We start from the raw sequence: 13,368 nt of genomic DNA, 5'->3' as shown, positions 1-13,368 counted from the left end.
ATACGTACAGGAATGCAGTGACAAGGAGTCTCTCCACGTCTATAGCTGTCACTCAACCCAGTGTTGTGACCTCACCGGCTTCTTCTTCAGAGCCTTCTGTGGTGAGCTCAGCTATGTCAAAACCCACAGTCTCAACAGTTGCTGCTCCATCCTCTGTGATCAGTGCTGCTCGTCCCTCCATGATAAAGCCTGTTCCAGCTCAGAAGGTGAGTTGCTGTTTTGGTTCTGTGTGTGCAGAGATGTGCTGCTACTGAAAGTGTATCTGATGGATGGTCCAGTTGCATGTACATTTGATGACTTGATGAGATGTTGTGGCTTCACATCCTTGATTGTTCTGTAATTACAGTACAGTATACTGTTTGCATTTGTGTCCTTAGGCTACTACATAATTATGTGATTTTTGCGATCAACATTACATTGATAATTCCCAAGAAGAGCATTTGTGATTTTGAGCACTGGGATTATACCAAAACTAACCAGCCAGTGCCCTAATGTACAGTAGATTAAACTAACCATCCAGGCCCCTAATGTACAGTAGATTAAACTAAGCATCCAGGGCCCTAATGTACAGTAGATTAAACTAAACATCCAGGGCCCTAATGTACAGTGGATTAAACTAACCATCCAGGGCCCTAATGTACAGTAGATCAAACTAACCAAACCAGCCAGAGCCCTAATGTACAGTAGATTAAACTAACCAGCCAGGGCCCTAATGTACAGTAGATTAAACTAACCAAACCATCCAGGGCCCTAATGTACAGTAGATTAAACTAACCAGCCAGGGCCCTAATGTACAGTAGATCAAACTAACCAAACCAGCCAGAGCCCTAATGTACAGTAGATTAAACTAACCATCCAGGGCCCTAATGTACAGTAGATTAAACTAACCAGCCAGGGCCCTAATGTACAGTAGATTAAACTAACCATCCAGGGCCCTAATGTACAGTAGATTAAACTAACCAGCCAGGGCCCTAATGTACAGTAGATTAAACTAACCAGCCAGGGCCCTAATGTACAGTAGATTAAACTAACCAGCCAGAGCCCTAATGTACAGTAGATTAAACTAACCAGCCAGGGCCCTAATGTACAGTAGATTAAACTAACCAAACCAGCCAGAGCCCTAATGTACAGTAGATTAAACTAACCAGCCAGGGCCCTAATGTACAGTAGATCAAACTAACCATCCAGGGCCCTAATGTACAGTAGATTAAACTAACCAGCCAGGGCCCTAATGTACAGTAGATTAAACTAAACATCCAGGGCCCTAATGTACAGTAGATCAAACTAACCAAACCAGCCAGAGCCCTAATGTACAGTAGATTAAACTAACCAGCCAGGGCCCTAATGTACAGTAGATTAAACTAACCAGCCAGGGCCCTAATGTACAGTAGATTAAACTAACCAGCCAGGGCCCTAATGTACAGTAGATTAAACTAACCAGCCAGGGCCCTAATGTACAGTAGATTAAACTAACCAGCCAGGGCCCTAATGTACAGTAGATTAAACTAACCAGCCAGGGCCCTAATGTACAGTAGATTAAACTAACCAGCCAGGGCCCTAATGTACAGTAGATTAAACTAACCAAACCAGCCAGAGCCCTAATGTACAGTAGATTAAACTAACCATCCAGGGCCCTAATGTACAGTAGATTAAACTAACCAAACCAGCCAGAGCCCTAATGTACAGTAGATTAAACTAACCAGCCAGGGCCCTAATGTACAGTAGATTAAACTAACCAGCCAGGGCCCTAATGTACAGTAGATTAAACTAACCAGCCAGGGCCCTAATGTACAGTAGATTAAACTAACCAGCCAGGGCCCTAATGTACAGTAGATTAAACTAAACATCCAGGGCCCTAATGTACAGTAGATTAAACTAACCAGCCAGGGCCCTAATGTACAGTAGATTAAACTAACCAGCCAGGGCCCTAATGTACAGTAGATTAAACTAACCATCCAGGGCCCTAATGTACAGTAGATTAAACTAACCAGCCAGGGCCCTAATGTACAGTAGATTAAACTAACCAGCCAGGGCCCTAATGTACAGTAGATTAAACTAACCAGCCAGGGCCCTAATGTACAGTAGATCAAACTAACCAAACCAGCCAGAGCCCTAATGTACAGTAGATTAAACTAACCATCCAGGGCCCTAATGTACAGTAGATTAAACTAACCAAACCATCCAGGGCCCTAATGTACAGTAGATTAAACTAACCAGCCAGGGCCCTAATGTACAGTAGATTAAACTAACCAGCCAGGGCCCTAATGTACAGTAGATTAAACTAACCAGCCAGGGCCCTAATGTACAGTAGATTAAACTAACCAAACCAGCCAGAGCCCTAATGTACAGTAGATTAAACTAACCAGCCAGGGCCCTAATGTACAGTAGATTAAACTAACCAGCCAGGGCCCTAATGTACAGTAGATTAAACTAACCATCCAGGGCCCTAATGTACAGTAGATTAAACTAACCAAACCAGCCAGAGCCCTAATGTACAGTAGATTAAACTAACCAGCCAGGGCCCTAATGTACAGTAGATTAAACTAACCATCCAGGGACAAATAAAAAGTAGATTTGAGATGTTAAAGTGCACTTGGTAGTGTAGACATAAAACCAGCCAATCAACTTCCATGAGACATGAGTCACGACAACGTAAGAGGAATAATACTCTCTATAGCTCGCCACCCATATCCGGGGCTTGTCTGTCATTCCTCAGGCTAAATGGCCGAGAAAGACATATCATCTTTTCAAGAGATAACCCACCGGTCTCTGAAGTCCTCTGGAAAATAATCACAAACAGCCCATGGAGCAGTCCTGTATTTTAGCCTCTTGAAATTGGTATTTGTAACAAACAGTTCTGCAGTGTCATTACGGTGTAATTACTAAAGAGACAGATTTCACACACATCTCCTGGTTGTCTGTGTCCACACTAATGAAGTAATGAGATTATTAGTATTTAGGTGGGTTAAGCCCACCAGTATCCTCTGTCTAACCTTAACCCTCTGTAAATAAATCTAACTCCACTTATTCTTGTAGGCCTCTCCGTGCTACTGTGGTAAACTGAATATCGCGGTCTGTTTTCACAAAGTGTCTCAGAGTAGGAGTGCTGATCTGGGATCAGGTCGGCCCTCTTATTCGTTATGATTTGCGCTGTGTGTACAGGCCATGGTCGTCTTTGACACCATTGGGATGCCATAGTATTATTATGGGGAAACCATCAAAATAAGATTGAGGTGAGGGGGGTGTGGGTGAATGGCTCACCCTGGAATTGGATCACCCCCTAGTGTTGGATTTTCAAATATTGTACTGGAAAATAGGAATACCGCTTTATCTGCCATGCTTTATGAAATATTTACAGAGAGGATTAAACAATATTATTCCACGAATCCCGCAAATGAATGCTGCGCTGTCAAATATATGACTAACAATGTCTTTTCAACTCTTAACACTCTGATCAGATATGGCAGTCTGTGATCTAAATATCCATGCATTTGCAATGAGAAACACGTCTATATTTATATAAATGCCTATAAAAATCTATATTTATGCAGATGAATTAGAATTTTCTAAAGTCTAGCAGTCTCTCGCTAAATGTATTGCTTTATTTACCTACAGTATCTTATTAAATGTAGACTAATCAATATGACATCTCGATATCAAATCAAATCTTATTTGTCACATGCGCCGAATACAACAGGTGTAGACCTTACAGTGAAATGCTTACTGACAAGCCCTTAACCAACAATGTAGTTTTAAGAAAATACAAAAAAAAGTAGAAGATAAGAATAACAAATTATTAAAGAGCAGCAGTAAATAACAATAGCGGGGCTATATACAGGGGGGTACCGGTACAGAGTCAATGTGCGGGGGCACCGGTGTCGAGGTAATTGAGGTAATATGTACATGTAGGTAGAGTTATTAAAGTGCATAGATGATAACAGAGAGTAGCAGCAGCGTTCCAGGGGGGAGGGGTGCACAACCAAATTTTGAAATTGGATCTAGTGTGTTCTACTAAATATTAATTTGGGTTGGGGGGCCCTTACCGCCCAGGGGCCCTAAGCACAAGTTTAAACCTGAACCCGGCCCTGACCATCCAGGAAATTATGCTACAAAGTATTTGTTTCCTTTAAGAATCAGACAGGAAAAACTGGTTCTTTCCACTTATGTTCTTGCTTAAAACAGCAAAATCATAATCCCCATTTCTGTAGGCTTGTGCACATCTGTGCCACCCATCCCGTAGCTGGTTTTCTGTCCTAATGTTTGGGAAATCTTAACACTTTGCAGTAAATGTCTATTTAAGGATTACATGTGGTGATGTAAAAATACAGACATTGTTGAAAGATATACATAATAATGGTGTTTAGTCTGCCTGTGCCCCTAGACACCAGTAATAGAAGGGAGTGGTGAAAAAGTTCTGTATCAAATAAATGAACATGCCACAGAACATAAAACCTGCATGTGTAGGCAGACTGCCACATGGAGCTTTGCACTAACTCTATTCATTTTGTACCACACATTTCTTATCAATCATCATCTGAGCTGTATCATGGGCTGTGTTTTTATTTTCTCTTTCCATTTTGTACATACCGCATTTCAACCGCATGTCTTGATTGGATGTGTTTTTTATCTGTACAATCAGGTTATTTTGGGGTTGAGATTTTCAGGCTTTTGTAAAACGTGTGAAATATGGATTACTTTCAAATTGTTTTAGTGGATGTACATGGTACTGTCCAATGAAATGCTTACATGGAGGTTCCTTCTAGACAATGCAACAACAATAAGAAATAATTAAATATAAGAATACGAACATAAAGTAAATGTCTCAGTAGAATAGAATATACAGGAAGGCACAATTTATAGTCATGCTGTACAGACACGCCTGGCGATTGGCAACACTGCTTAAACCAAATTTAAGTCGTTTCTCATGAATGAGGGGAAATTGTCGTCTCAGAATTTCTGAATTAGCAGAATGGCTCAAGATAATTGTTTAGCCATAGTCATGATAGCCTATCATCACGGGGAAAACAATACAACTTTCATAATCACAAGGTAGCCTGCATAAATAAAGCATGCATGACCGAAATTCTGTATTCTAAAATTATTGCACATTTATGATGGATAGATAGTTCATGCTGCCAGTCAGTGGAATCTTTGGATAAGAGCTTCATTATTTTCCTTTCTCGATGTCCTGTATCTGCCACAGGATAATCTACCCTTGTTTGATCAGGAATAGTATGAACTAGGAAGCGCTTTTAGATGGGAATGTACCAAGTGTCACGATGTTTGAGGGGAAGGCTGGAAAGCGTAACAAAAGTCAATAGATAAACACCGAGGGCAAAGTGTAGCAGATAGGAAGCGGGAGTAGGACGGCGGATCAAGAAAATGCTTTGCACACAGATGGAATAAATCAATCGTTGGTAAGTAAAATGCATTGTTAACTACGTCAAGAAGAAAGTTTTCGAGTCAACAATGTCTGGTTATTGGATTCAGAAGGATGCTGGAGCTGGCTGAAGTGGAATTCGTGGTTAGCTCTCTGGCTAGCTAGCTACAGTACAGTAGCTCGTAGGGTTTCTACTTCCATAGGATTCTGTCACGCCTCCAGTCATCCATTCCCAGCCAGACGAGTCTGCTGCTTGGATTCAGGGATGAAAGTACACGTTACGACTGGTGCAAACCATGTCCTGCATGTTAGGGAAATGGGTCAGCTTTCTTCGGAGGAGAGAACTGTTTGATGCGTTTGTAGTAAAAGTCAATATTGGCTAGTTTTACATACTGAGAAATGGTGGGGGGTGTTTTCAGTCAGCCAAGGGATCTGAAGTGAACAACTGTCAGAACAGCTTGCCAGCTCCTTCGCGAAGAGTGATCACAAAACATTTGGGATATGGACGAGAGTGATGATGGGGTAAGGTGCTTATAGCAGTAACGGTAAACTAGCTAAAATTAATTCCATAATGTCTTGTTTGTTTTTAGCTAGTTAGCTAGCCAGCTCAGAATATAACGGTCATTTGGTTTGTTGGCTAGCACATTGTCAACTGTGATTGCCACTGTTAGCTGTTGTCCCTGGCAGTTGATAGCATGATGCTATTTATCTGTCATATCACACCATAGCAAGCATAGTGACAAATATATATATATATATATATAAAAAATACAATTTTGCCAAAAGTCTTGTTTGCCACCTAACGTTATACCAGTAAGAGTATGTAACGATAGCCAAGAGATTTTGAAATTGTGGCTTGCTGTGGTGCTGGAAGCTGGAAGCTCTTTGTTGTCAGCCAGACCCTTCAATACACCATGATCTAATGTTATAGTCTAACTGTTAGCTAGTTAGCCAGCACTTTACATTTTTATCCATTGAAGAGGCTAGATTTTGTTGCTGTAATTCATAATCAAAGCCTAGTTTGCACTCTTCACTAAATCATAGCAACTTGCTCTTTATTTTTGTAAATTTTGTGAAATTAAACATTTTTACGGTAAGCCTAGTAGCTACTTTATTTACAGTAACTGAGTTGCCAGTTCAGTTTTCAACACTGTAGTCATTGTAACATTATTTTGAAGGTAGATTCAACTAGCCAAGGGGTTTAACATAACAAGGATGCTCCTATAATATGAAATTTAAATTGGCTGTGCTTGCTTGGATTAATCCTTGGATCCGATTCAAATCTGGGGTAGAGCCCCAACAGTGTTTTCCCCTCAGCAAATGTTTCCACTTCAGTATTTTCCCCTCATTCGCTCTTCAATTTCAGGAGCTTTAGCTAGAAGTCAGCGGGGTCTGCCTGAACTAATTCTTCACTTTGTACAGTTGTGCTCTGTTTGGATGTGATTATGTTAATGTATTTGGGAAGGCTTGGAGTGGCCCAGCAATCTTACTGGCATTGTAAAATGAATTGCCAAGAGAGCAGTGCATTAAGCAGCAATGGCTTCATTCGTAAACTGTTTGATTGACTAAGTACCGGATTGAAAAATCGGCAGTGTTATTTTCTCTTGCTTTTTTACACAGTCAGGATTTGTCATAAATTTACCTTAGTGAGAAGACAGATCACATGGTTAAATTCAAGGGGCTCAGTAAGTTACCTATTGTCCAAGACACATCTTACAGTTCGTCCCATGCACGGTGCAGTTTATCCACTGGGCCTATGTATGACAGAACATTAGAGATGTATTGATGCATGCATCTCACAGTCCCTTAACTGGCTGTCAGAGACGATTTCCCTCCTAAGTATTTTTACTACTTATGTGGATGATCTGGTTTTACCACATCATAGCACAGTTCTGAAAGACAGTCTTTATTGTATTGCTACATATGCCCTCAATGGACCTGAGTCAGGATGGGACAGAAGTCTGTCCTGTGAGTAATAGGAATGCCTGCAACCTGTCATTAAGGGCACACTTCCTTCACTGTTCCAGAAAATGTTAATGAAGACTTAGGCTATTTAGGGTGTTCCCCGCTTACACTCAAGAGAGATTCCTGCCACCTCTGGTAGGTGTTCCGTGTTTGTCTGGGATTCTGTCTCCCCTCTGTTCACCTGACACTTGGCCCGGTCTGACATGGGAGTGGCTGCATATGGTGTTGACTGGCCTGACAGCTGTGAAGGATGCATTGTTTCCTTAGGGGAGAGACAGAAACAAAGCATTATGCTAAGAGCCAAAAGGGCCTGACTGGGACTTGGCTAGTCTTTGTCCAGGAGTAAGGCTATCATAAAAAGTGGCTTGATCAACATCAAATAATCATTTAAATGATTCTACATTTCTCTTGTTATCAGGTGAGTTAAAATCAGCAAGCATATCAGATCATTATTGCTTTCATTTCAGACTTCCCCACTGCTAACCTGCTCTTTAGCTCATTTCTATTAGAATTGCCTCCTAACCCAGATCCTTCTCCCATAACCCATGTAGCACAGATTTTGGGCAAACACTCTTGTCTTTTTTTTTTTTTTACAGGCAAACAAGGAATAGTTTTCTCCTCGGCTGATGTGAATAGTGAGAGTTTTGTGTCTTGGACAGACCTTCTTTTACTTCCATGAGTCAAGCTAAACCCAATGACAGATGGGGTTCTGTTTTCCATTAATAAAGTGTGCATGCATTGCAAACCTCCAAAAATCAGGTCTTTTAGCAAAACATGACTTGATTTGGTACATCATTTAAAAGGGTTTGGAATCTTTCTGGTGTTTTTTTCCCCCTCATTATGCTTTGGCAAATGTAATTCACTAGCCTATCTATTCTATCGTATCAAAGGTCTCCAGATTCACAATCGTTGTTATTGAAATCCTGTAACAGGACTTTTCCGGAACAGAAATGTGATAAGGAAATGTAAAAGCAGTCTTGCCCTTGCAGAGCGCCGCACTAACTAGATCATGTCTAATTCACAAGCTCCCTCCCTATAAGGAGTCTGCTTCTTCCTATAAGTAGTGCCCTACATGGAAGCCCCCATTTCACCTCATTAACAGATGTTATTACTACCTCTTAAATGGTATTACCCTTCAGGGTTCATATCCAGTCTATCCTGTTTGACTGATAGGTCATATGACAATCCCACTAACTAACATCCAGTGATCCGTAAAGGAATACAACTGCATCACCAACCCCATTTATATGCATGTTATAGGCCTACATCTTTGGGTCAAATGTATTGGATTTTTAAACTCAGTTTAAAAGCACTTCGCTGAAGAGAGTGCAGGTATAAAGCCCTGTGTCAAGTGACTGATGTGTCTGGCACCTGATATAAATAAGAGATTTGGCAAGAAGCTGCACTAAAGGAAGCTCTTTTGTCCTATTTATCAAATGCTCATGAAAGATCCAAAAGCGGATTATACCGGAAGATACATGAGATTCACTTAAGTTGTAATTTATGGCAGACACTACAGGCACTACAGATTTACAAAGCCTGTTTACAAACAGAACAGAGAGAAATACCAAAAAACTGATTGTACTCAAAGTAGGCTAGATGAGCATATTTAGGCATATGACATTACTGGTCTGAAATAATAAGCCTAACATATTTTGCTTTGATAAAAGCATATTTTGCCTCCATTTCTTGTTGTTACTTGTATTACTCTCTTCTAAGTCTTCAGTCCAATGGTGTACTTACTATGTACCATTTCATACACTCACAGGACCAGGTTGTAAACACACACATTAGCTCTGTAATAATTAGTACTTTTGCACCTCCTCCATTACAAAGTGACACAGAAACACAGCCACAACAGATCACAGATAGACATGCTGCTCAGCTTTAATCTGGAATGTTTGCCCATGGCAGTGCCAATGTGGCCCAGCCTTATTATGGCATTGTAAAAATGACAGTGGAAAATTATTTTGTCATCACCCTCGAATGACTGAGGATTGGTCAGTGTGTTCATTTGAGTAGCATGTCATCTCATGCAACTTCTCAAAAGCAGATTTTCTTCACCTTTAGCCTATGCTGTCCTGGCTTGATATTGTCTGGGACATTACTCTCGCTTTAGAGAGTTAAAGTTCTCTAGGAGTCTATGTGGGCCGTGCCTGTGTCATAACGGAAAAGCTGACCTGTAGGTTAGGCGCTCCAAATGCAGCGAACCAACTGTGCAGCTGCGTGTTCCGAGCCATCTGCACTTTTTCATTTTCTTTGAACCTCCAAAAACATTTTCCGACCCTAGATGGATCGGAGCACGGTCGTCCCACAGCCTTTGGATTGACTAATACTCACTAACCATAAAATGCACACAGGCTGTATTGTTTGTGACGTGTTTACTACTCTAGTAGCCAAGACTTGCTCTATATGTGTGTACTGTCAAAGTTACAACAGCTTTAGAATGCTCGGGTTGTCCTCCGAACACTATCCCTGAGCTCTACACACGGTATGACAGAAGTTAAGAGGGTTGAAAACCTTTTCATTGACTAAGAGGAGCTTCTCAAATTCAGGAGATGCAGGTAGGCCAATCTATTTTCACTTATTTAGCTTTCTGTATTTTTGCGTTCACCTAGATATGGTTGGTCTTTCTCTGTCCTTATCAGTACAGTAGAACAGTTACACCATTATTCAACAACTGTTCCTCAGTCAGTTTGAGTGAGTTAGTGTACCATTTGATAACCTTGGTAATAATGTCAAGAAGCATTTTTTTTGATAGTTTGGAATAAGATGTTTGTTTGTGGACTGGGTAGGGTGTGGAAGTCCCCCAGAAACTTGTCAGTCTGCAAGTCCTTGAAAAGAAAAGCCCAACGTTTTCTGTGCTACAGCCGAGCACATCTTTCACAGTCAAAGTAATGATATCCTGTTTGAGATGTACCGCTATTATTTTTACACCGATGTAAGTTTGGCTCAGATATTGAGCTAGCAAAATGCCATAAATCCTACACTCTAATGTCCTGTCTTGTGATTTGGGATTAGGCAAATTTGAACCAAAAAATGGGAAACCCCTTTCCACATTTTATCAAACACAAACTGTTTCATTTGACTAATTCCCCAAAACATTGTGATGGAATTGCAATGTTTTATTATCCTGAATCACACTGATCTTTTGTCATTCATTTCCATCAGATTTAGGCAGGTCATAGGCAGGTCATTCACTGTACATAGACTTCTTCTATTGTGTTATTGACTGTACGTTTGTTTACTCCATGTGTAACTCTGTGTTGTTGTTTTTATCGCACTGCTTTGCTTTATCTTGGCCAGGTTGCAGTTGTAAATGAGAACTTGTTCTCGACTGGCCTACCTGGTTAAATAAAGGTAAAATAAGAAATTTAAGCTCAGATGTGGATCTAGTTTAGATGTTCTCTTTTCAAATGTATTTTGATGCCTTTTGAGGACGAAACAGTGCCAGATTGGTTACGGGCAATTCCAAGTAAACGGAATTAGGCTGAGACTCACTTTAAAATTCTCAGTTTAAAATGTATGTCGAACAAAAAACATTTGATTTAAAAAAAAATATTTCAAAAATGACTGCAAAGTTTGGTAACAGTATTAAGATAAAATCTCCCTCCATTTTATTGTTACCAAACTTTATATCTGCACAGTTCTTCAGATTTTTTACTTTAAAATCTATACCAAACAAAAACATTGATTTCAAAGTTTAACAAAACACAGAACTCTATGCACAAGGACTACTGTGCAGATACAGAGTTTGGTAACCTTCCTTGTGCCTTCCTTGTGGCTCAGTTGGTAGAGCATGGTGTTTGCAACGCCAGGGTTGTGGGTTCAATTCCCACGGGGGGCCAGTACAAAAAAAAATGTATGCATTCACTACTGTAAGTCGCTCTGGAGAAGAGCGTCTGCTAAATGACTAAAATGTATGGTAACAATAAAACTGAGATTTTACTGTAATTATTTTACCAAACTTTGAAAATCAATAGTTTTTGTTTGGTCAACATTTTTTGTGAAAAATCTAGGTCTCAGTGTAATTCTGTTACCATGGAATTGCCCTTACCAGAGAGTGACTTTACTTTAGCACAGGCTGTGGATTTCTGAACTCTCTGGAGTATGACTCTTAGCTCGAGTTCTTGAGCTCCAGTGTTTTCTAGGACCTTGATGTGACACTGCTCTGGCTCCTGAGGGAAAGGACAATGTGCCGAGTTATGGTGCCTCTCTGGAGTGTAAAGAATAGACTAAGGCAATGTCCCAAATGGCACCTTATTCCCTATCTAGTGCACTACTTTTGACCAGGACCCATATTCCCATATAGTGCACTACTTCTGACCAGGACCCAATGTATGAGGTCAAAAGGTCAAAAGTAGTTTACTAGATAGGGAATAGTGTGCCATTTGGAATATAGACAGAGATCATCGTGACCTTTTTAATGGAAAGCTGATTGACAGCTCACCTCCCAAGACTATGTGGAAGTCAACTCTATTAATTACCCGAAGCATTAAACAAACTAGTGAATTATGATGTGGCCTTCACCCTCCAATGAGATTCCCAGCTGTTGCTAAGCGAAATAATTTAGTCCATCTGGGCAGATTTAGTGGAGTAGCCTGTCTAGGCTAACCAGAGTTTTTTTGTTTGTTGTTGCTGTACGAAATGTTTTCTGTGAAAAACACTCCCATAGTGACTTGTCTTTCACAAAATGATGGAATTTTGTTAATTTTCTAGGCTTTGTTCACCTTGATCAACACAACAGTTCTCATGAATGTCAGAACAGTTCCAAAAGATGGTCTCTGTCTAACCAACCACCTCATTTGAATAGCATAAATTCTGTTATTGCAGTCAACATGATACCTTTTTAGTTTGTGTGGGCACTGAGTCTTCAATATTGGCCTATCAATTGTCCATTTAAGCAAGGTCTAATTATAAGAGAGTTGGGGGGGGGCGGCGCAACCATAAAAACTAATTTCTGGTAAAAAAAAAAGGGTCTGCATTCTCACGTCTCACATTGGCAGCCATGGCAACAACAGCTTTCCCACAGAGAGCTAAGTTCGCTTCATAGTTCCTTCTACAATTTAACCTCTCAATTTAGATTGGAATGTAATTTACAAGGTAATTTTACTTTGGAAGTTGCTATTTAGTCTATGTAGGAATTGTAATCAATCATTCAGATTAAGCTGGTGTTCATATTAGCCTGCTAGTGTAGGCTATTATTGAGTATTTCTCAGTAATGGTCTCACTGTGTTTTTGTGGCCCATCTATAGTGTTTTCCCACTCTTCCCCTTTTGTGCTCGTTGATGGATGCTGGAGTAATTACAGTTTTAGTTGCCTGTCATTTGATCCGCAGAGCTTAATTCTTGTAATGGTCGTGGCACTAAGCTTTGGAATGGTTTCAAATGTGGATTTCATTGAATCAGAGTGCCTTTCTCCTGTTGAGTCATCCTGAATGAACGTCATGCAATCACTGTTGTAAACTCTAGCAGAACTAGGCCTGTTAATTGTATGGCTGTTGGGAATGTTGGCTAATGAAATGTTTTACTGAGCCTTTGCTAAGGTTCAAACATAATTCACTAGCCTTACATGGATTGAGAGAGCCAAATGCCTCACGTACATTCGGTGGATCCTTCCTATGTGAACTTGTGACCTCTTAGGCAGTAGCTTATGCGCGGGGGTCCGGCTATTTTTTTAAAAACTGTATTTATAACTTGGCAGAAATGTCCAGATCAACTAGCCCATATCAGCTAATGTTTTTTTTGGGCTAGGTTTTTTTAGCCCATAGATTTTGTAGTACACATTAGACATGGCAAAATGTATGGAATTATAAGAAAATTAGCTTTAAAACTGCAAAATGTTCTCTGCACCCAATGATGAATGTGTAGAATTGCCGAAAAGAATAAGCTTTAAAACCGGTAAAATGTTCTCCCTGCCAACAAGAGGTGCACGGGATGTTCCCCAATGCTGGAAGGGGGGCCTAAGGGAAACATTTGGGGAACCCCCTGGGCTAATAAGGTTATGCTCTTTCAAGATTTTTT

At 40.4% G+C, this 13,368-nt stretch overlaps 1 protein-coding gene across 6 annotated transcripts in view; it reads left to right on the top strand.

Annotated features, from left to right (window-relative positions):
* The window catches only part of psd3l (pleckstrin and Sec7 domain containing 3, like), a 152,220-nt gene that overhangs the window by 812 nt on the left and 138,040 nt on the right, over window positions 1–13,368 (top strand). For 2 of the 6 annotated variants that reach the window (XM_014144526.3, XM_014144518.3), the window contains exon 1: window positions 1–206. This exon is cut by the window's left edge. In XM_014144526.3, the coding sequence (XP_014000001.3) occupies window positions 1–206 (206 nt within the window). Of the gene's footprint in view, window positions 207–5,291; window positions 5,418–5,597; window positions 5,903–13,368 lie in introns of those variants that run through there. The other 4 variants (XM_014144536.3, XM_045693597.2, XM_014144552.3 and 1 more) reach the window with 3 other exon arrangements.

This window comes from Salmo salar, chromosome 01 (assembly GCF_965601325.2).
Source record: "Salmo salar chromosome 01, fSalSal1, whole genome shotgun sequence".
NCBI classification, from domain to species: domain Eukaryota; kingdom Metazoa; phylum Chordata; class Actinopteri; order Salmoniformes; family Salmonidae; genus Salmo; species Salmo salar.
Note: the sequence above shows the minus strand (reverse complement) of the source record. Positions and strands in the feature narration are given on the sequence as shown.